This window comes from Schistocerca piceifrons, chromosome 11, assembly GCF_021461385.2.
Source record: "Schistocerca piceifrons isolate TAMUIC-IGC-003096 chromosome 11, iqSchPice1.1, whole genome shotgun sequence".
In the NCBI taxonomy this organism is placed as follows: domain Eukaryota; kingdom Metazoa; phylum Arthropoda; class Insecta; order Orthoptera; family Acrididae; genus Schistocerca; species Schistocerca piceifrons.
This window is the reverse complement of record NC_060148.1, coordinates 78,545,950-78,570,112: the sequence shown is the minus strand read 5'-3', so window position 1 is coordinate 78,570,112 and position 24,163 is coordinate 78,545,950. Positions and strand designations below refer to the sequence as shown.

Sequence of the window (24,163 nt, the reverse complement as noted above, 5' to 3'; positions counted from 1 at the left end):
TGAGTGCAGAGTCCTGAGAAATCAGTACCCAGAACAACCACTTCTGGCCGTAATAACGGCCTTGATACGCCTGGGCATTGAGTCAAACAGAGCTCGGATGGCGTGTACAGGTACAGCTGCCCATGCAGCTTCAACACGATACCACAGTTCATCAAAAGTAGTGACTGGCGTATTGTGACGAGCCAGTTGCTCGGCCGCCATTGACCAGACGTTTTCAATTGATGAGAGATCTAGAGCATGTGCTAGCCAGGGCAGCAGTCCAGCATTTTCTGTATACGGAAAGGCCCGTACAGGACCTGCAACATGCGGTCGTGCATTATCCTGCTGAAAGGCAGGGTTTCGCAGGGATCGAATGAAGGGTAGAGCCACGGGTCGTAACACATCTGAAATGTAACGTCCACTGTTCAGAGTGCCGTCAATGCGAATAAGAGGTGACCGAGACGTGTAACCAATGGCACCCCATACCATCACGCCGGGTGATACGCCAGTATGGCGATGACGAATACACGCTTCCAATGTGCGTTCACCGCGATGTCGCCAAACACGGATGCGACCATCGCGATGCTGCAAACAGAACCTGGATTAATCCGAAGAAATAACGTTTTGCCTTTCGTGTACCCAGTTTCATCGTCGAGTACACCATCGCAGGCGCTCCCGTCTGTGATGCAGTGTCAAGGGTAACAGCAGGCACGGTCTCCGAGCTGACAGTCCGTGCTGCTGCAAACGTCGCCGAACTGTTCGTGCAGATGGTTGTTGTCTTGCAAACGTCCCCATCTGGTGACTCAGGGATCAAGACGTGGCTGCACGATCCGTTACAGCCGTGTGGATAAGATGCCTGTCATCTCGACTGCTAGTGATACGAAGCCGTTGGGATCGGGTACGGCGTTCCGTATTACCCTCCTGAACCCACTGATTCCATATTCTGCTAACAGTCATTGGATCTCGACCAACGCGAGCAGCAATGTCGCGATACGATAAACCGCAATCGCGATAGGCTACAATCCGACCTTTATCAAAGTCGGAAACGTGATCGTACGGATTTCTCCTCCTTACACGAAGCATCACAACGTTTCACCAGGCAACGCCGGTCAACTGCTGTTTCTGTATGAGAATAGGTTGGAAACAATTCGGTGAACGCACATTGGAAGCGTGTATTCGTCATCGCCACACTGGCGCATCATGCTGCGTGATGGTATGGGGTGGCATTGGTTACATGTCGTGGTCACCTCTTGTTTGCATTGACGGCACTTTGAACAGTGGACGTTAGATTTCAGATGTGTTACGACCCGGGGCTCTACCCTCCATTCGATCCCTAGGAAAACCTACATTTCAGCAGGATAATGCACGACCGCATTTTGCAGGTTCTGTGCGGGCCTTTCTGGATACAGAAAATGTTCGACTGGGATAATGCACGACCGCATTTTGCAGGTTCTGTGCGGGCCTTTCTGGATACAGAAAATGTTCGACTGCTGCCCTGGCCAGCACATTCTCCAGATCTCTCACCGACTGAAAACGTCTGGTCAATGGTGGCCGAGCAACTGGCTCGTCACAATACGCCAGTCACTACTCTTGATGAACTGTGGTATCGTGTTGAACCTGCACGGGCAGCTGTACCTGTACACGCGATCCGAGCTCTGTTTGACTCAATGGCCAGGCGTATCAAGGCCGTTATTACGGCCACAGGTGGTTGTCCTGGGTGCTCATTTCTCAGGCTCTATGCACCCAAATTGCGTGAAAATGTAATCACATGTCAGTTCTAGTATAATATATTTGTCTAATGAATACCCGTTTATTACGTGCATTTCTACTTGGTGTAGCTATTTTAATGGGTGGTAGCGTACTAATGCACATGTGCTGTGAATACGAGCGTCCTGTCTCTGGTCGTTTTTCTGGTAAAGACGTTGCAACAGCTGTGAGTGTACGCACCTCGGCGTGGTAGCGGTCGCGGTGCGCGTTGATGTAGGCGATGAGCTGCGAGTATCCGGCGTACTGCTGCTGCCACTCGACGTCGCGGTCGTAGCGGAAGTCGTCGCCCAGCGGGATGAGCGCCAGGTTGGCGGGCGACAGCGACGCCGTGCGGCCGTACTGCTCCAGCAGCAGCTCCGCCTTCTGGCGCACGTTCGACCGGTCGATCGGCACCGCCCGCACCGAGTACTCCGTGTACTCGCCCGGGATCTTGCGGAAGTCGAAGTTGAGGCACACCTGTCGTGCAGGGCAATGGCTAAACACTGCGCGTCTGCTGCCTCGTACAAACACTGGAGCAACTTAAAGCTGCTTCCACACAAACAACGAGCACTGCAAAATAAATATCCTAGATTGTACATGGTTCTGAATGAGCATCATAAAGTGTGCAAGTCTTGTCATCATATATATAGGTTGTATCATAATTGATGGCGTAAACGCCTGCAGTTGAAAGTACACGATACTAGAAACAAAAAAGTCTCGGTAAACATAGGGTCGAAATTCCATATCTTAAGAGCTACAAGCAATTTCTCATCTTCCATAGTGTGAAGCGAACCTCTTCTACTGCAAGCTCTTTGCTTTCGACATTTTCAGAAGTGGTACTATGCAGCAAAAACTAGAAAATATGTCCAGTAAACATTTGTTCTAAAATGCATGCCTTAAGAGCCTATGCTTACTGAGACTTTTTTCCTCCTAGTATGGTGTACTTTCAACTGCGTGCCTTTACACCATTAATTATGATACGCACTATATATATATATATATATATATATATATATATATACACACATATATGTATATATATATAGGGTGTTGACAACTGACCATGACTGGGCCATATATATATATATATATATATATATATATATATATATATATATATATATATATATATAGGGTGTTGCCAACTGATCATGACCGGGCCAAATATCTAACGACATAAGCGTAAAACGAAAAAACTATAAAGAACAAACTCGTCTAGCTTGAAGGGGGAAACCAGATGGCGCTAGGGTTGGCCCGCTAGATGGCGCTGCCATTGGTCAAATGGATTTTTTAAATAGCAACCCCCATTTTTTATCACATATTCGTGTAGTACGTAAAGAAATATCAATGTTTTACTTGGACCACTTTTTTCGCTTTGTCATAGGTGGCGCTGTAAAAGTCACAAACACATGCCTCACAATTTTCGACGAACAGTTGGCAACAGGTAGGTTCTTTAAATTAAAATACAGAACGTAGCTACGTTTGAACATTTTATTTTGGTTGTTCCAATGTGATACACGTACCTTTGTGAACTTATCATTTCTGAGAACGCATGCTGTTACAGCGTGATTACCTGTAAATACCACATTAATCCATTACATGCTCAAAATGGTGTCCGTCAACCTCAATGCATTTGGCAATACGTGTAACGACGTTTCTGTCAACAGCGACTAGTTCGCCTTCCGTGATGTTCGCACATGCATTGACAATGCGCTGACGCATGTTGTCAGGCGTTGTCGGTGGATCACAGTAGCAAATATCCTTCAACTTTCGCCACAGAAAGAAATCCGGAGACGGCAGATCAGGTGAACGTGCGGGCCATGGTATGGTGCTTCGACGACCAATCCACCTGTCACGAAATATGCTATTCAGTACCGCTTCAACCGCACGCGAGCTATGTGCCGGACATCCGTCATGTTGGAAGTACACCGCCATTCTGTCATGCAGTGAAAGATCTTACTACTGTCATGCAGTGAAAGATCTTGTGGTAAGATCGGTAGAACATTACGTAGGAAATCAGCATACATTGCACCATTTAGATCGTCATCGATAAAATGGGGGCCAATTATCCTTCCTCCCATACATTAACCCGCCAAGGTAGCTGATGTTCCACTTGTCGCACCCATCGTGAATTTTTCGTTGTCCAATAGTGCATATTATGCCGGTTTACGTTACCGCTGTTGGTGAATGACGCTACGTGGCTAAATAGAACGCATGCAAAAAATCCGTCATCGTCCCGTAATTTCTCTTGTGCCCAGTGGCAGAACTGTACACGACGTTCAAAGACGTCGCCATGCAATTCCTGGTTCATAGAAATACGGTACGGGTGCCATCGATGTTGATGTAGCATTCTCAAGTCCGACGTTTTTGAGATTCCCGACTCTCGCGCAATTTGTCTGCTACTGATGTGCGGATTAACCGCGACAGCAGCTAAAACACCTACTTGGGCATCATCATTTGTTGCAGGTCGTGGTTGACGTTTCACATGTGGCTGAACACTTCCTGTTTCCTTAAATAACGTAACCATCCGGCGAACGGTCGGGACACTTGGATGATGTCGTCCAGGATACCGAGCAGCATACATAGCACACGCCCGTTGGGCATTTTGATCACAATAGCCATACATCAACACGATATCGACAGTCCATTTTAACACTGGTAATGTATCACGAAGCAAATAGCGTCAACAATGGCGGAAAGTTAAGTGATACCACGTACTTATACGTTTGTGATTATTACAGCGCCATCTATCACAAAGCGAAAAAAGTGGTCCAACTAAAACATTAATATTTCTTTACGTACTACACGAATATGTAATAAAAAATGGGGGTTCCTATTTAAAGAAACGCGGTTGATATCCGTTTGACCTATGGCAGCGCCATCTAGCGAGCCAACCATAGCGCCATCTGGTTTCCCTCTTCAAGCTAGACGAGTTTCGTTCTTTGTAGTTTTTTCGTTTGACGCTTACTTCGTAAGATATTTGGCCCGGTCACGATCAATGGGCCACCCTATATATACAGGGTGAGTCACCTAACGTTACCGCTGGATATATTTCGTAAACCACATCAAATACTGACGAACCGATTCCACAGAGCGAACGTGAGGAGAGGGGCTAGTGTAATTATTTAATACAAACCATACAAAAATGCACGGAAGTATGTTTTTTAAAACAAACCTACGTTTTTTTAAATGGAACCCCGTTAGTTTTGTTAGCACATCTGAACATATAAACAAATACGTAGTCAGTGCCGTTTGTTGCATTGTAAAATGTTAATTACATCCGGAGATATTGTAACCTAAACTTGACGCTTGAGTATCACTCCTCCACTGTTCGATCGTGTGTATCGGAGAGCACTGTAACATACATCGCGTTTCGACAGAATGATCTGCAAACGTTGCTCGAAAATGTCCCACTGGAAACGCGTCGACGTATGTGGTATCAGCATGATGGTGCACCTGCACATTCCACAATTAACACTAGACTGACCCTTGACTGGATGTTCGACGGGCGTTTCATAGGACGTGGAGGACGCATAAATTGGCCAGCCCGTTCTCCTGATCTTACACCTCTGGACTTCTTTCTGTGGGGTACGTTAAAGAAGAATGTGCACCGTGATGTGCCTACAACCCCAGAGGATATGAAACAACGTATTGTGGCAGCCTGCGGCGACATTACACCAGATGCACTGCGGCGTGTACGACATTCATTACGCCAGAGATTCCAATTGTGTGCAGCAAATGATGGCCACCACATTGAACATCTATTGGCCTGACATGTCGGGACACACTCTATTCCACTCCGTAATTGAAAACGGAAACCACGTGTGTACGTGTACCTCACCCCTCATGGTAATGTACATATGCGTCAGTGAAAAAGACCAATAAAAAGGTGTTAGCATGTGGACGTAATGTGCTGTTCCAGTCTCTTCTGTACCTAAGGTCCATCACCGTTCCCTTTGGATCCCTACGTAATTCGGTGCTCTCCGATACACACGATCGAACAGCAAAGGAGTGGTACTCAAGCATCATCTGTGGAGCTCCTAGGCATATTAATTGGTTCTGTTGCGGTGGGTGTCGACTTCGTGTCTATCTTGGCTACAATAATGCATTCACTATGCCGTTCATAGTAGCTTACGCACATTCATATCTTCTTATTCATTATTAAACCTACTCCTGCATTACCCGTGTTTGATTTTGTATTTATAATCCTGAACTCGCCCGGCCGTAAGTCCTGTTCCTCGTGCGAGCGAATTTCAATATTTCCCACTATATCTAACGTCAACCTATCCATTACCCTTTCTAAGTTTTTCAACCAACAGACCGATAAAGAGATCAACATTGCACTGTCCAATCTGTAGAACGACAGTTTTGTTTTTCCTGATCATGGCACCCTATTCCAAAATAACAAATAATAATAACAAAAATAACAACAATAAGATAAAATGATAATTATGATAGATCCTGTACAAGATACTGGAGTATCAGTAGTGGACGAAGGGGAGTATAAGCACTGTTTTCGGTCCATCTATGTCGACGTTATATGGGTTTCAAGGCCAGCACATTACCCTGCCGCCCCCCCCCCCCCCCACCAATCCAAGATAGAAATTCGTTCTGGCATCTATGCCAATGTCATGAGGATCTGATAGAAAATTTGGACTATCAGTAGCATGGGTTCATTTCTCGTCATGTTAGTGTTCTTAAATATCATCTGGTTCGCACAAATTTAGGGATTCGGGATTGTCATGTTGTGACACAGATAATGTGCATGTGTATGTAAAACCTCTGGTCTTGGAGTCCTAGTGCTGGATGATTCTAGGTATGAGTCTCTTCACGTTTATTTTATAAAAAAAAAATTAATATTCGTAAGAAGTGAAGGTTGGTATACTTTCAACTTCCACTTTTGACTATTTTTTAGGGTCACCCCTAGCTACGCTTTTGTATGTTTTTGAAATGGTGACCTTGAAAAGGAGTGCAAAGCGAAAATTTGATTGTGTAGCAAACTTTGTTTCTTAATTTTTAAAGAAAATGAACATGACATGGCTCGAACCCGGAGCTTTCCATCATCAGAGTCCCAAAAGCAGGGCTCTGATTGGTTGAATAGGGGACGGGAGGGTGACGGACTAACTGGCTCCTCTTTCACAAACATGTGCATTGTGTCACAACGCCATAATCCCGATTCCGAATTTAAGATAATAAGACATGACGAGAACCTAGACCACACTCCTGCTAATCCATTTATGCTATTAGACCTCGTGACACTGACGTAGACGGATCAAAACTGGCTCGTACTCCCCTTCCACTCTGGCATCTATGGCAATGTCATGAGGATGAGATACAAAAATTGGACTATCAGCAGCATGGGTGCTCTTCTGGTCATGTTAGTTTTCTTAAATTTCATCTGGTTCCCACAAATTTAGGGATTCAGGATTGTGATGTTGTGACACACTTAATGTGCATGTGTATGTAAAACCTCTGGTCTTGGAGTCCTAGTGTTGGACAATTCTAGGTATGAGCCTCTACCCATTTAATTTATTTAAAAAAAATTAATATTCGAAGGAAGTAAAGGTTGGTATACTTTCAACTTCCACTTTCAAATATTTTTTATGGTCACCCCTAGCTACGTTTTTGTTTGTTTTTGAAATGGTGACATTGAAAAGGAGTGCAAAGCGACAATTTGACTGTGTAGCAACCTTCGTTTCTTAATTTTTAAGAAACTAAACAAGACATGGCTCGAACCCAGAGCTTTCCATCTTCAGAGTCCCAAAAGTCGGGCTCTGATTGGTGGAATGGGGAACGTGAGGGTGATGGACTAACTGGTTTCTCTTTCACAGACACCCACATTGTGTCACAACCCCACAATCCCGATTCGGAATTTAAGAAAAGAAAACATGACGGAACCACGTTCCTGCTAGTCCAGTTACGCTATTGGACCTCAGGACACTGACGTAGACGGATCAAAACTGTGCTCGTACTCCCCTTGGCCCATTACTGGCGTCCACTACTGTGGTGGCAGGTGTCACGCAGAGGGGTCAAAACTGTGCTCATACTCCCCTTGGCCCACTAATGGCGACCACCACAGTGGTGGTAGTGAGGCGAGATGCGGTTACCTGTGGGTGCGGGCCGCACGAGTGCTTGATGGAGTAGATGTCGAAGGGCTGGTTGTGCACGAGCAGGTCGGCGCTGCCGTCGCGGTCCCAGTTCTGGCGCCAGAGGAAGTCGCCCATCTGGCGCTCGGCCAGCCACTGCTTCCAGGCGTAGTGGATGCGCTGGATGACGGCGCCGCCCAGCCCGGCCGCCTTCAGCAGGTAGGGGACGGTCGAGCCGTGCCCGAACGGGTCCACCGACCAGCCGGAGCGCGGCTCCACACCCAGGTTGTTCTTCAGCCACTGGTGCCCTGCGCACACACACGGGGTCTCCACGCCTGCTGACCAGATGGGGAAGAGAGTCCGTCCGGGTAGCACGCTGAACTTGGGATGCACCCAGCAACACAAACCTGGGACTTGGCTTGAACAGGGGTGACAATGTAAGACGTGTATATTTCTACTGTCAAACCACAATTTATGAAAGATGTTTATATATCTCCTGCTTACATGGCAGATGCTCTATCCATCTGACACGGGGAGGCCGCCAATTGTGAAATTCAGATTGGATTCATACTGCGCATAATAAAAGCTCATGGCCAGAGGTGTAATGTGGAAAAGCACCAAGATGCACTTCTCAGCCGTTGTCGAGAAAATCGACAGTTAAAAGAAACCGTTGCGGTGAAATACTCTCTACGATTGATGGTTTTCTATAGCGTTGTGGCGCAGCGGTAAGCGCTTGGGTTCGTAATCCGAAGGTCGTCGGATCGAATCTCGCGCCATGCAATTTTTTTTATTATTAGTTTTTTGTTATTCATATATATATATATATATATATATATATATATATATATATATATATATATATATATAAACTATTAATGAATTGCTTATGCATGCTGGTGAAGGCGGATCGCTCTCCAATCGTACCGCCTCCATTTTTCCGTTTGTTTAACAGGGTGTACCAAAGCTCTCACGTACGCACTGATTTTCGACGATGTTATAAGTTGCGCTAGGGACCGCATCCACCTTCTTTCGAAGTTAGCACGCAACTACGCTGTTATGGGGCGGCTCGTTTCGGCCCATTCAACATCTGTCCTTCAAGTTTAACGAGCGAGTAACGGAGTTTATATTTCATATTAGCCACAGCAAGTTTGTGTTCGTGGGGTCTCTATTCTAATTCGAACGTTTGACTTACGCTATACGTATTCGTTTCTACGTCTTCCGTTAACTATACGTGGCTAACATTATGAAAACAATTAATAACATTTGTGAAATACAACTTTGTTTGCGGAAAACATAATGATGTTCGAAGTCGCCAGTTTTTCCACGACAAACGACTTTCAACAACTTATTATATGCATAATTGTTGCAACTGATTGCCGGGAATTATATATATATATATATATATATATATATATATATATATATATATATATACATTTGAATTACAAAAAACAAATACTAAAAAAAAATTGCATGGTCCGAGATTGATCCGGCGACCTTCGGATTACAAACCCAAGAGCTCACCGCTGAGCCACGAAACTGTGGAAAATTTTTAATCGTAGAGAGTATTTCACCGCAGCGGTTTCTTTTAACTGTCGATTTTCTCGACAACGGCTGAGAAGTGCATCTTGGTGCTTTGCCACATTACACCTCTGGTCATCAGCTTTTATTATGCGCAGTATGAATCGAATCTGAATTTCACAATTGGCGGCCTCCCCTTGTGAGCCACCGAGGACACAGATGAATAGCGCGACTGCAGGGACTTATCCCTTGCACGCTTCCCGTGAGACTCACATTCCCAACTGTCCACAATTCTACATATGTATTGTACCTTATAGACATTTGCCCACCCAGATCCCGGATTCGAGTCCCGGTCGGGGCACACATTTTGAGCTGTCCACATCGAGGTATAACAACAACACTTGTCGGCAGCTGAGGTTTTCAGTTACTCATCACTTATTCAACGGAAAAGTTGCACGGTCATCAACAGTAACTGTTCTTTCGAGAACAAGTTACTGTCTTCGTATATATAGTTAAAGGCTACCCAAAGCGTGCGCGAGTAACGAGTGGGTGGGCAAATGTCTATAAGGTACATTGCATATGTAGAATTGTGGGACAGTTGGGAATGTGAGTCTCACGGGAAGCGTGCAAGGGATAAGTCCCTGCAGTCGCGCTATTCATCTGTGTCCTCGGTGGCTCAGATGGACAGAGCGTCTGCCATGTAAGCAGGAGATCCCGGGTTCGAATACCGGTCGGGGCACACATTTTCAGCTGTCCACACCGAGGTATAACAACAACACTTGTCGGCAGCTGAGGTTTTCAGTTAGTCATCACTTATGTATATTTCTATTGTCTATTCCCAAACCACAATTTATGAAAGATAATTATATTTTATTAATAGGATTAAGTAGTAATAATTAATATTTGTCATGTTGGAAATAATTGTGGTAGCAGGGAATGTCTGCACCAAAGTATTATGTAAGATGTGTAAATTTCTATTGTCTATTGTCAAAGCATAATTTATAAAAGATGTTTATATTTTATTAATAGGATTAAGTAGGAATAATTAATATTTGTCATGTTGGAAATAATTGTAGTAGCAGGGATTGTCTGCACCAGAAAGCATTGTTGGCAGGAGAGACCGCACTTTAGCGTTCGTAGGAAGTCACTAGTGAGCGAAAAGTGAAGGGGGTTGGTAGCAGGTCTGAAGCGAGAGGTTGAGAGGAGCGGTGTGCCTGCCAGCCACCAGCTGTGATTTACAAGAGATTATAAATGGATGTAAAGAGACATCAGCTAACTATTATCATAAGAGAAACTAATATTATTGAATTAATTTTTTGAAAAACTCAAGACTACTGAAGGTATGTTTGCGCATTGATAGTTGTAAGATTATTGTAAAAAGTAAGTCCCATTTGAACGTTTGTAAAATCATTTCATTCAGAATATAATTAACTTTTGCCAGCAATATTGCATTTCTAATTATAATCCATCCCAAAAACCATCAACGTAAAACTTTGGAAAATTTTATTGTTGTGGAGAAAAAGTTTAGTTATGAATTACGTAACTTCAGTCAAATTAATTAAAGAATAACGTCAGCTTTGCTATTAAAGAATAACGTCAGCTTTGGTAATAAATACAGCCACTTATTATGAAACCCCACCAGCAGCTAATAGAGTATAGTAAACCAGAGTAAGTATATTCATGTCGCAGTTCCAGTAACAGTAAAAAAGGTAATGAACAGTTTTGGGTTATTGCAGGTAACAACGGAGGGCGACGACGACGACACATTCTATGTTTCGTCGAAATAATCAGAAAATCACTTTTAATAAGCAGCAAATAAATTTGTATGCGAAGATTGAGAAAGAGAATTTATTTCAGAGGGAAGATTTCATTTGTTATTATTAAGCAAGAGATAGAAATCCTAAGGGAAGGTTTCATAGGTTATTGTAGAAGGGAAGGTTGCGTAACAAAAGAGATATGGAGGAGACGGGAACGTTTCAACAACTTACCTCTTCCTCCATAATAAACTGACGGAAGAAAAAAATCAGACCACCAAGAGGGAGTTACGCGATAGAAACGAAAGTTGGCAGGCATCTTTCTACAATCACATTTCGCGCCAGTCGCGTAAGAGGCGCTAGCAACAATACGAGGATGCAAATCACGTTTGCTTTAACACGTTGTAACGGTCGTTCGCTTTTAGTTGCCTTTCAGATGGTTCAAATGGCTCTGACTACTATGGGACTTAACATCTGAGGTCATCAGTCCCCTAGAACTTAGAACTACTTAAACCTAACTAACCTATGGACATCACACACATCCATTCCCGAGGCAGGATTCGAACCTGCGACCGTAGCAGTCGCGCGATTGGCGAGCAATCTGTACTCGGGTCCGGTTTTTCGTGCGATCAGCCACGTAACGCTACAGTTGGCTAAACGAGATGTTTTGCAGAATCACGAAAGTTACAAGTGTGTGAGAATTCTGTTACGAATAAAAACTCTGTACTCCAGCGGAGGGAGACAAGGGGCCCCTGTTGGCGCCTTCGGTCCTTCAGTCACCTATGCTACTAATTTTCAGTTTTTCATAAGAACCATATACCAAGGACAATGAACGGTGAACGAGTAAAAATGAACGGCTCCCAGAAAAGAGCGATCGCCAGTGAACTAGTTCCCAAGGATGAACGAGTTTGCCCGTCTCTACTACGTACGGAGTAAGGAACGAGCGGTAGGTTTCCACGCTGGGCAGCGAAGGCTTTCAGAGCCAGTGGGATGAGGTGCCGATGCAGAATTCGCTCGTGACGTCAGCAATGAAAAGTACGTTGTACAAAGTAATTGTTATTCATAAATACTTGCTAACGAAAGTTGCCTTATCCCACGCAGACATTAGGAAGAGTCTACGGGTCTAAATGTTACCTTTTAGTAATTTTACAGTGCCACGAAACGTCGATCTTAATACGAGGGCAGTTCAATAAGTAATGCAACACATTTTTTTTCTGAAACAGGGGTTGTTTTATTCAGCATTGAAATACACCAGGTTATTCCCCAATCTTTTAGCTACACAACACTATTTTTCAACGTAATCTCCATTCAATGCTACGGCCTTACGCCACCTTGAAATGAGGGCCTGTACGCCTGCACGGTACCAGTCCACTGGTCGATGTCGGAGCCAACGTCGTACTGCATCAATAACTTCTTCATCATCCGCGTAGTGCCTCCCACGGATTGCGTCCTTCATTGGGCCAAACATATGGAAATCCGACGGTGCGAGATCGGGGCTGTAGGGTGCATGAGGAAGAACAGTCCACTGAAGTTTTGTGAGCTCCTCTCGGGTGCGAAGACTTGGTGAGCTCTTGCGTTGTCACGAAGAAGGAGAAGTTCGTTCAGATTTTTGTGCCTACGAACACGCTGAAGTCGTTTCTTCAATTTCTGAAGAGTAGCACAATACACTTCAGAGTTGATCGTTTGACCACGGGGAAGGACATCGAACAGAATAACCCCTTCAGCGTCCCAGAAGACTGTAACCGTGACTTTACCGGCTGAGGGTATGGCTTTAAACTTTTTCTCGGTAGGGGAGTGGGTGTGGCGCCACCCCATTGATTGCCGTTTTGTTTCAGGTTCGAAGTGATGAACCCATGTTTCATCGCCTGTAACAATCTTTGACAAGAAATTGTCACCCTCAGCCACATGACGAGCAAGCAATTCCGCACAGATGGTTCTCCTTTGCTCTTTATGGTGTTCGGTTAGACAACGAGGGACCCAGTGGGAATATCCCAACTGGTGAACAATTGTGACAGCACTACCAACAGAGATGTCAAGTTGAGCACTGAGTTGTTTGATGGTGATCTGTCGATCATCTCGAACGAGTGTGTTCGCACGCTCCGCCATTGCTTGCAGGAGTCACAGCTGTGCACGGCCGGCCCGCACGCGGGAGATCAGACAGTCTTGCTTGACCTTGCGGCGATGATGACACACGCGTTGCCCAACGACTCACCGTGCTTTTGTCCACTGCCAGATCACCGTAGACATTCTGCAAGCGCCTATGAATATCTGAGATGCCCTGGTTTTCCACCAAAAGAAACTCGATCACTGCCCGTTGTTTGCAACGCACATCCGTTACAGACGCCATTTTAACAGCTCCGTACAGCGCTGCCACCTGTCGGAAGTCAATGAAACTACACGAGACGAAGCGGGAATGTTTGAAAATATTCCACAAGAAATTTCCGGTTTTTTCACCCAAAATTGGTCGAGAAAAAAAATGTGTTGCATTACTTATTGAACTGCCCTCGTAAATAAATGAATGAGTTTGCCATAATCAAAGATGTACGCTCTTATACGAATTACACCGATTTTACGCTCAAGTTACAGGCTGGACTCCGTAATCGGCAGTGGCGATAGGATGCCTTCTGACCTAATCATGTGGTATAGCATCTCTAAGCTTCTAAGCAGCGTGAACGATTTCATTTTATGGTGTCTCTTGTATAAACGCGCCGTACTGCTACCCTCTGTAAAAACTTACTTGCACAAAAAAAACATCTTCTCGTTTCGTTACGTCAAACACAGACAGTAGTATTGCACTTTCAGCGTTGGACAACGCAGCTACGACTCTGCAAGGAGAAATAAAACCTACGAGACCATCTGCACACAGCAGGTAGGATGGAATCCTACGCTATAGCTCACTAAGGCAGTTCAAGAACGGACTGGCTTAATTATCGCAAAACTCGGGTGGGACGCCGTGGCCAGTTATACTGTACGCCCCTTATATCACCATCTACGGACTCACAAACTAAACTGAGACGTTTCTGGAGGTTTAGTGCCAGTGGGGAGTTCTAGCACAATGAAGGCCTCACTACCACTTGTGTGACTTACAAGCAGCTCCTGGTCACTCTTTGGAACTGACGAGTGATTCCTTGCACTGCTCTGCCAGGCCTTACACTACTGGCCATTAAAACTGCTGCACCAACACGAAGTGCAGATGATAAACGGGTATTCTTTGGGCAATTATATTATACTAGAACTGACATGTGATTACATATTCAGGCAATTTGGGCGCACGGATCTTGAGAAATCAGTACGCAGAACAACATAATGACGGCCTCGATACGCCTGGGCATTGAATCAAAAAGAGCTTGGATGGCGTGTACAGGTACAGCTGCCCATGCAGCTTCAACACGATACCACAGTTCATCAAGAGTAGTGACTGGCGTATTGTGACGAGCCAGTTGCTCGGCCACCATTGAACAGACGTTTACAGTTGGTGAGAGATCTGCAGAATGTGCTGGCCAGGGCAGCAGTCGAAAATTTTCTGTGTCCAGAAAGGTCCGTACAGGACGTGCAACATGCGGTCGTGCATTATACTGCTGAAATGTTGGGTTTCGCAGGGATCGAATGAAGGGTAGAGCCACGGGCCGTAACACATCTGAAATGTAACGTCCACTGTTCAAAGTGCCGTCAATGCGAACATGAGGTGACCGAGACGTGTAACCAATGACACCCCATACCGTCACGCCGCGTGATATGCCAGTATGGCGATGACGAATGCACGCTTTCAATGTGCGTTCACCGCGATGTCGCCAAACACGGATGCGACCATTATTATGCTGTAAACAGAACCTGGATTCATCAGAAAAAAATGACGTTTTGCCTTTCGTGTACCCAGGTTCATCGTCGAGTACACCATCGCAGGCGCTCCTGTCTGTGATGCAGCGTCAAGGGTAACCGCAGCCACCGTCTCCGAGCTGCTAGTCCGTACTGCTGCAAACGTCGTCCAACTGTTTGTGCAGGTGGTTTTTGTCTTGCAAACGTCTCCATCTGTTGACTCAGGGATCGAGACGTGGCTGCACGATCCGTTACAGCCGTGCGGAAGAGATGCCTGTCACCTCGACTGCTAGTCATACGAGGCCGTTGGGATCCAGCACTGCGTTCCGTATTACCCTCCTGAACCCACCGATTCCATATTCTGCCAACAGTCATTGGATCTCGACCGACGCGAGCAGCAATGTCGCGATACGATAAACTGCAATCGCGATAGGCTACTATCCGACCTTTATCAAAGTCGGAAACGTGATGGTACGCATTTCTCCTCCTTACACGAGGCATCACAACAACGTTTCACCAGGCAACGCTGGTCAACTGCTGTTTGTGTATGAGAAATCGGTTGGAATCTTTCCTCATGTCAGCACGTTGTAGGTGTCGTCACCGGCGCCAACCTTGTGTGAATGCTCTGAAAAGCTAATCATTTGCTTACCACAGTATCTTCTTCCTGTCCGCTAAATTTCGCGTCTGTAGCACGTCATTTTCGTCGTGTAGCAATTTTAATGGCCAGTAGTGTACATAATGCTCTGGCTGATGCCTATCATGACACATAAGTAGGGGGAGGGTCGGAAACTTCGAGATCTGTAAGTTCCAACGTTTGCCACATTTCATGCCCTTGGTTGGCGACTGCCATGTGTCAGAAAAAAAAGCAGCGCTACAGGGGCACCTAATGAAAGTGTCAAGAATATCTGCAGAAACGTATCACACAAACCAGGGGTTGGTATACGACAACTCCGATTAAATTGTTCAGAGCGTGGGCTGAGAGGTGTCCTGGGAATTGGTAACGGATTTTGGCTATCTGTTCTGCAGCCTTGTTTATGTCGTGGAGAAAGATTGGTACTGCCTGCCTTGGGTTGCGGACGCCCCCATTTCTGGTGCTCCATAACGACGAGCACAACGAAAATACGGTGGCGACTACAGGGACCCTTTAGCACTCTCCTCCCAAAGGTCCACATCCACCTGCATTGGAGGACGACGCCGATAACAGCGTCAAACCAATGGAAACAAAATTGCATTATGTAGAGATTGCGAGGATAGCAGCGTTTCTTATAACGCACAGCACTTTAACCCATCTGTTTAGGAGAATCACAGACAGTCGTGACTACCAGAAACGTACAAAAATTTTGCAATGAGTAACAAGGCTGAGATAGACTGCCAGTGGGCAAGTGCACCTTGCTCCATCCGCCTTACATAGACGACAGTATCAGCATATGAGAATAGCAAATGATTCTCGTATAATAAGTACCGTCTAACACACAATTTACAGTAGTTTGCAGCGTACAGACGTGTATAAAGTTACAAATTGCCTGCGCAGTCTTTAGAAGAAAAAAAACAAAACCTCAAGCACCCGGAGGCGAAGGGGGGGGGGGGGGGAGGGACAAAGGAAATAAAGCATTACGGAGTTGAGAAGGTATGGGATGTTATTTCAGTGACTACAAAACCGAGTTAAATTTAGAAAGAATTTTTACAATATCAGCCCAATCTATCAGTATGTACACAACTGGCCATTAAAATTGCTACACCAAGAAGAAATGCATATGATAAACGGGTATTCATTGGACAAATATATTATACTAGAGCTGACAAGTGATTACATTTTCACGCAATTTGGGTGCATAGATCCTGTGGAATCCGTACCCAGAACACCAGCCTCTGTCTGTATTAACGGACTCGATACGCCTGGGCATTGAGTCAAACAGAGCTCGGATGGCGTGTACGGGTACAGCTGCCCGTGCAGCTTCAACACGATACCACGGTTCATCGAGAGTAGTGACTGGCATATTGTGAAGAGCCAGTTGCTCGGCCACCATTGACTACACGTTTTCATTTGGTGAGAGATCTGGAGAATGTGCTGGCCAGGGCAGCAGTCGAACATTTTCTGCATCCAGAAAGGCCCGTACAGGACCTGCAACATGCGGTCGTGCATCATCCTGCTGAAATGTAGGGTTTCGCAGTGATCGAATGAAGGGTAGAGCCACGGGTCGTAACACATCTGAAATGTAACGTACACTGTTCAGAGTGACGTCAATGCGAACAAGAGGTGCCCGAGGCGTGTAAACAATGGCACGCCGGGTGATACGCCAGAATGGCGATGCTGAATACACGCTTCGAATGTGCGTTCACCGCGATGTCGCCAAAGACGGCTGCGACCATGACGATGCTGTAAACAGAACCTGGATTCATCCATGTCTGGAGCTGCATAACGATGCGCACAACGAAACGACGGTGCCGACTACAGGTACTCTTTAGCACTCTCTCCCAAATGTCCACATCCACCTGCATTGGAGGACGACACCGATAACAGCGTCAAACCAATGGAAGGAAAATTGCATTATGTAGAGATTGCGACGCTAGCAGCGTTTCTTATAACGCACGGCACTTTAACCCATCTGTTTAGGAGAATCACAGACAGTCGTGAATACTAGAAACGTACATAAATTTTGCGATGAGTAACAAGTCTGAGATCGACGGCCAAGCATTGGGCAAATGCTCCTTGCTCCATCCGCCTTACAGAGGCGACAGTGTCAGCATGTGAGAACAGCAAATGATTCTTGTATACTAACAAGGGAACCTCCCCATCGCATCCCCCTCAGATTTAGTTATAACTTGGCACAGTGGACAGGCCTTGATAAACTGAACACAAATCAATTGAGAAAACAGGAAGAACTTGTGTGGAACTGTGAAAAAAATAAGCAAAATATACAAACTGAGTAGTCCATGGGCTACATAGACAACATCAAGGAAAACGTGAGCTCAGAAGTGCCGTGGTCCCGTGGAAGCGTGAGCAGCTGCAGAAGGAGAGGTCGTTGGTTCAAGTCTTCCCATGAGTGAAAATTTTACTTTCTTTATTTTAGTATAGTTATTATCTGTCCGCTCGTTCATTGACGTCTCTGTTCACTGTAATAAGTTTAGTGTCTGTGTTTTGCGACCGCATCGCAAAACCGTGCGATTAGTAGACGAAAGGACGTGCCTCTCCAATCGGAACCGAAAACATTTTATCGCAAGGTCATAGTTCAACCGATTCCTCCACAGGAAAACACATCTGATATATTCTATACGACACTGGTGACGGCATGTGCGTCACATGACAGGAATATGTTGTCGACCCACCTAACTTGAACACTTGGCGAATGGGTAAAAAGATTCTTCTACCTTGCCCGATTTAGGTTTTCTTGTGGATGTGATAATCACTCCCAAAAAAGTGATGAAAACGTAAGAGTTTGTCACATAAACTGAAAATAAAAAATTAAAGTTTTCGCTCGATGGAAGATTTGAACCAAGGACCTTCCGTTCCGCAGCTGCTCACGTTACCACGAGACCACGGCGCTCCTCGAGCCCCTGTGTCCTTGATGTTGCTTATCTACCCATGAACCACTCAGTTTGTATAATTTGCTTATTTTTTCACAGTTCCACACAACTTCTTCCTGTTTTCTCAATTGATCTGTGTTCAGTTTTTCAAGGCCTATCCACTGTGCCAACTTATAACTAAATCTGAGGGGGGTGCGATGGAGAGGTTCCCTTGTAAGTACCGTCTCCCAAACAATTTACAGTAGTTTGTAGCGTACAGACGTGTATGCAGTTACAAATTACCTGCGAAGCCCTTAGAAGAAAAAAAGAGAAAAAAAACTTCAAGCACCCGGAGACGAAGGGGGGACAAAGGAAATAAAACATTACGGAGTTCAGAAGCTATGTTATGCAGCGACTACAAAACCGAGTTAAATATAGAAAGAAATTTTACAGTATAAGCCCACCTATCAGTATGTACTTGCATCCGCTCTGGCCTCCATGCAAGCACTGACTCAACTGGAAAAGGGTCTTTATAAAACCACTGTATCCTCTCCCAAAGCACGCTGCCTACATCTCTTGTAAATGGTCCTTGATACCACTGGTACTGGTACAGAGACGGAGCTAGCTGGCGTCCGAGCTGCTTCCACACACTTCCTACCGGGGACTTGTTGCCCTCTGGGACTTCTCAACATCACGCATACGGTTCATAGACTCAAGTGCCATGTGAGGACGACCATCCTAATGTTAAAAAAAAACCAGCGCCAATCTACTGTCGCAAAAGAATTTAAACGTGAGCATATACACTACAGGCCATTCAAATTTCTACACCACGAAGATGACGTGCTACAGACGCGAAATTTAACCGACGGGAAGAACATGCTGTGATATGCAAATGATTAGCTTTTCAGAGCATTCACACAAGGTTGGCGCCGGTGGCGACACCTACAACGTGCTGACATGAGGAAACTTTCCAACCGATTTCTCATATATTAAAAAACTACAAACCCGCATCGATTGCGAAAAAAGCACCTAGTGTTAATCTAGGTTTCGGCGTAGATAGCTGCACCGTCTTCAGAACAATAAAACCCACAAGTGCCTAAGAAGACCTCTGTCAATGATTAAAACAACACCGTAGCTATACACTTATAAACGAAAAAAAGGAAAACACAAACAGTACATTTGTACAAAGTCTAAACCGTTACTTAAGTTAATGGTGTAACCTCCACCTCACACCGGCCTATGTTCGATGGGCCATGACCCGCTTCTTTCGCAATCGAGGCGGGTTTCTAGTTTTTTAATATATTAACCAACGATTGCTGACGCGCTGCGATGCTGAAGGTTCTTCGATTTCTCATACACAAACAGCAGTTGAGCGCCGTTGCCCGGTGAAACGTTGTTGTGATACCTCGTGTAAGGAGGATAAATGCGTACCATCACGTTTCGGATTGTAGCCCATCACGATTGCGGTTTATCGTATCGCGACATTGCTGCTCGCGTTGGTCGAGATCCGATGACTGTTAGCAGAATATGGAATCGGTGGGTTCGGGAGGGTAATACGGAACGCCGTGCTGGATCCCAACGGCCTCGTATCACTAGCAGTTGAGATGACAGGCATCTTATCCACATGGCTGTAACGGATCGAGCAGCCACGTCTCGATCCCTGAGTCGATAAATTGGAGACATGGGCGCCTGCGATGGTGTACTCGACGACGAACCTGGGTGCACGAATGGCAAAACGTCATTTTTTCGGGCGAATCCAGGTACTGTTTACAGCATCATGATGGTCGCATCCGTGTTTGGCGACATCGCGGTGAACGCACACTGGAAGCGTGTATTCGTCATCACCATACTGGCGTATCACCCGGCGTGACTGCATGTTGCGTTTTGCTGGTTCTGTACGGGCCATTCTGGATACAGAAAATGTTCCACTGCTGCCCTGGCCAGCACATTCTCCAGGTCTCTCACCAATTGAAAACGTCTGGTCAATGGTGCCCGAGCAACTGGCTCGTCAATATGCCAGTCTTGATGAACTGTGGTATCTTGTTGAAGCTGCATGGGCAGCTGTACCTGTACACGCCATCCAAGCTCTGTTTGACTCAATGACCAGGTGTATCGAGGCCGTCATTACGGCCAGAGGTGGTTCTTCTCGGTACTGATTTCTCAGGATCTATGCACCCAAATTGTGTGAAAATGTAATCACATGGCAGTTCTAGTATATTTGTCCAATGAATACCCGTTTATCACCCGCATTTCTTCTTGGAGTAGCAATTTTAATGGCCAGTAGTGTATGATTTCCGTGACATACCTATGTAGCTAAGACGCGAGATGCTACAGAATAATGCAGGGTGTCCATTACTTTTTCTTAGATGGAAGGTGCAGTGGTCAAGGGTAGAGAATGAGCTCACTTCACAGCACGGCGAACCTCGCCTTGTGGTGGTCAAAAGCGGTCATCTGGAAACTTGTGGACCAGAATAGTTGCCCCTGTGTTCCCGTACAGTCCAACAGGTGGCTACTGGCACATCTCAAGCCTCACAAATCTGGATATTGCACAACTCAACTAACCGACCAGATGGAGACCCCACAACAAAGCACCTTTGAAACTCTCTTGAGGTGCTGATAATGCTGTCTCACACGCTTACGAGGCCTGTCTAAAAAGTATACGACCTTTGGCCAGAAAAAATATTTCGAATACCTGACAGGGTTGAGACCCTAACTCCCTTCAAAGTATGACCCTTGTGCTTGCACACACTTAGCCCACCGGTCGTTCCACTGCTGGAAACACGTCTGGAAGTCTTCTTTTGGAATGGTGTTCAGCTGTGTTGTCGTGTCCCGCATTATCTCTTCTCTACTCTCAAAACAGGATCCCAGTTGCCAGTTTTTCGCTGTCCACATGTCTGGTCTTTTGCGCCGAACTGCGTCACGGAGTCGGCAGAGAACATCTTGAAAGTACTCGTTTGTCATTGTTTGTCCTTCCGGTGCGTATTTATGATGCACAATTCCAAGGACATAAAAGAAGGCAGCCAGCATTACGTTAATTTTACTTCGCACCTGCCGCACTTTCTTCAGCCTTGGAGACTCGGGATGCTTCCATTGCGACAAGTGTCTTTTTGTTTCTGGCTCGTACCCGTACACCCGTGACTCAACTCCATTTATCACGGTGTTCCGAACCCCATGATCGGTGTTGGTTGTGTCCAGAAGGTCCTGTGCAACGTCAAAATGGAGGTCTTTTTGTTCCGGCGACAAGAACTTGGGCACTAATTTCGCAGCCACTTGGTGCAAGTTCAAATCATGATGCAAAACTGCATGTGCAGAATCTTTACTCACTACAACCTCTTGGGCCATCTCCCGCACGGTCAAACCAAATTTTGCACCCTCTCAACAACAGCTGGAGTCCGAGCAGTTTGGGACCTGCCAGAATGCTGGTTACTCTCCGCTGAAGTGCGACCATTTTTGAATCAGTTGAACCACTCCTTAATTTGTGTTACACCCATCGCACCTTCTGCAAACACCTGCTGAATCTTACGAATTGTTTCGCTTTGAGAATCACCAAGCTATTGACAAAATTTGATGCAGCATCTTTGCAAACACGCTCAGTCATCTTGACAGAATCTGTAGTCCGACGAACGCATTGTGTAACGCCGCACTCTGCGACCGACAGGCAGCGACTGATGCGCTGGAAGGCGGGGACAAAATTCACGCATGCGCATAAAGCTCTCTTCCTTTACTGTGTACAGTGGCGCCGCGCTATCGTCTGTATTTTGCGCGGGAAAATCTAAGGTCGGATACTTTTTATACTGTCCACGGCCCTTATGCACTGTACCAGGCACGATAACAACAGTAAAGACGATCAACACTTATGCTGTGTGCTAGCTGTTCTACCAGTAACAGCGAACTGCAACTCTAATCATTTACATACACGCCGATGGTATGTTCATGTACGAAATTACACTCTAAGATAAAACGAAAGAAGGAAACAACCCACTACGAAGGAATTATTATGCGACTGGTAAAGAAATCGATAAATTGTTGGGCGTGAGGTCCGCCAGTTATGCGAAACACCGTTTTTCTCAGCACCCAACATGTTTCGGCACCACTGTGCCATCATCCGTGGGTTTTCGTTCTTATTTATTCTGCAGTATGAACATTTTTGTTAAATGATTATAAAATTATGTGCATTTTTAGTTCAAACAACAGATCGTTTCTTTTTGTGAATACCTTTACATTTGGGGTGTATGAATTTTCTGGATCACTTGTTGGTTAATTACTACAGGTAACTTGTCATCTGCAACCAAACGATGTTGAAGAGAATTTTTTTTTTTTTGCTGGGAGTTAACCTATCTTCCAGAATGTAATTCTGTTTCTCGTGATGTTTTCGCGCCTACATTCGTTTTAACTTACGTTTTCGTGTGGCAAGTACTTCCATTCTCCGCATAAAGCCGAGGTGTTGTGATGCACACGTAACTGTAACAAGTATTTTTCACAAATAACGTAGTAAAACATTTTCCACTTCATCAGAACACAGTGTGATTGTGGTTTGTTGTGTGTCCCAGCCCAGTCAGTGTTCACTTGTTCACCAGAGAAAATGGTTCAAATGGCTCTTAGAACTACTTAAACCTAACTAACCTAAGGACATCACACACATCCATGCCCGAGGCAGGATTCGAACCTGCGACCGTAGCGTCGCGCGGTTCCAGACTGAAGCGCCTAGAACCTCTCGGCCACACTGGCCGGCAGTTCACGAGAGAGTTCGGCGACAAATTTGAATTTTGTTTTCATTTTATCTTTGTGTGTGCTTGTGTGTAGACTTTATCTGTTTATGCTGTTTTTATTTGTAAAGTTCCTTTAACGTGTTAAATAGTGTGCCCTTGCAGGGTGTAGTGTATTCGTTTCACACCTGTTTTCCTTTCTTCGTTTAAGACCTGTTTTCCTTCCGCTATTGCCTTCAAGTTTTCCCCAATGGTCAGTTTGCTATACAGGCTGTGGCTGGGTTTTAGTATCCTTAAGTCTGTTTCTATTGTGGTTGGGTGGTGGTTGTTGGCTATAAGGTGATGTCAGCAAATGTGCTATGGGAGCTGTCGCTTTTTAAAGCTCTAAGATCTTCCGAGTATCTCGTTATGAAGTTTCCGCAGTTTGTTTTATGTATACTGACTGGCAAGTGTTGCATGTGAGTTCATATATTCCTGACCCGTTAAATTTATCCGAGGGTGTTTCTTGTGTTCTGATCTTTTTCTGTGTTGTGTTCTCCGTCTTTTATCCTATTTGGAGTCTCTGTTTCTTTAATATGTTGCCTATTCTGTGAACAATCTTGTTATCGTAGGTGAACTACGTTATTTGTGAAAAATACTTGTTATAGTTACGTGTGCATCACAACACCTCACCATTATGCAGAGAATGGAAGTACTTGCCACACGAAAACGTAAGTAAAAACGAATACGATCGCAAAAAACTGAATAACATTCTAGAAGATAGGTTAACTGCCAGAAAAAAAAACCTCATCAACATCATTTGGTTGCAGATGACACGTTACCTGTAGTAATTAACACACAAGTGATCCAGAAACTTTATGCACACCAAAAGTAAAGGTATTCACAAAAGGAAACGATCTGTTGTTTGAACTAAAAATGCACATAATTTTATAATCACTTAACAACACTGTTCACATTGCAGAATAAATAAAAACGAAAATCCACTGATGATGTCACAGTGGTGCCGAAACATGTTTGGGTTCTGAGAAAAACGGTGTTTTGCGTAACTGGC

The 24,163-nt window shown here is 45.1% G+C and overlaps 1 protein-coding gene across 1 annotated transcript in view; it reads right to left on the bottom strand.

Annotated features, from left to right (window-relative positions):
- Positions 1-24,163, bottom strand: part of LOC124719894 (alpha-mannosidase 2) — a 784,015-nt gene that overhangs the window by 272,131 nt on the left and 487,721 nt on the right. Inside the window, exons 5-6 of the mRNA XM_047245074.1 lie at positions 7,833-8,119; positions 1,927-2,202 (exon numbers count right to left, since the gene is read on the bottom strand). Coding sequence (XP_047101030.1) covers positions 1,927-2,202; positions 7,833-8,119 — 563 coding nt within the window. The remainder of the gene's footprint in view (positions 1-1,926; positions 2,203-7,832; positions 8,120-24,163) is intronic.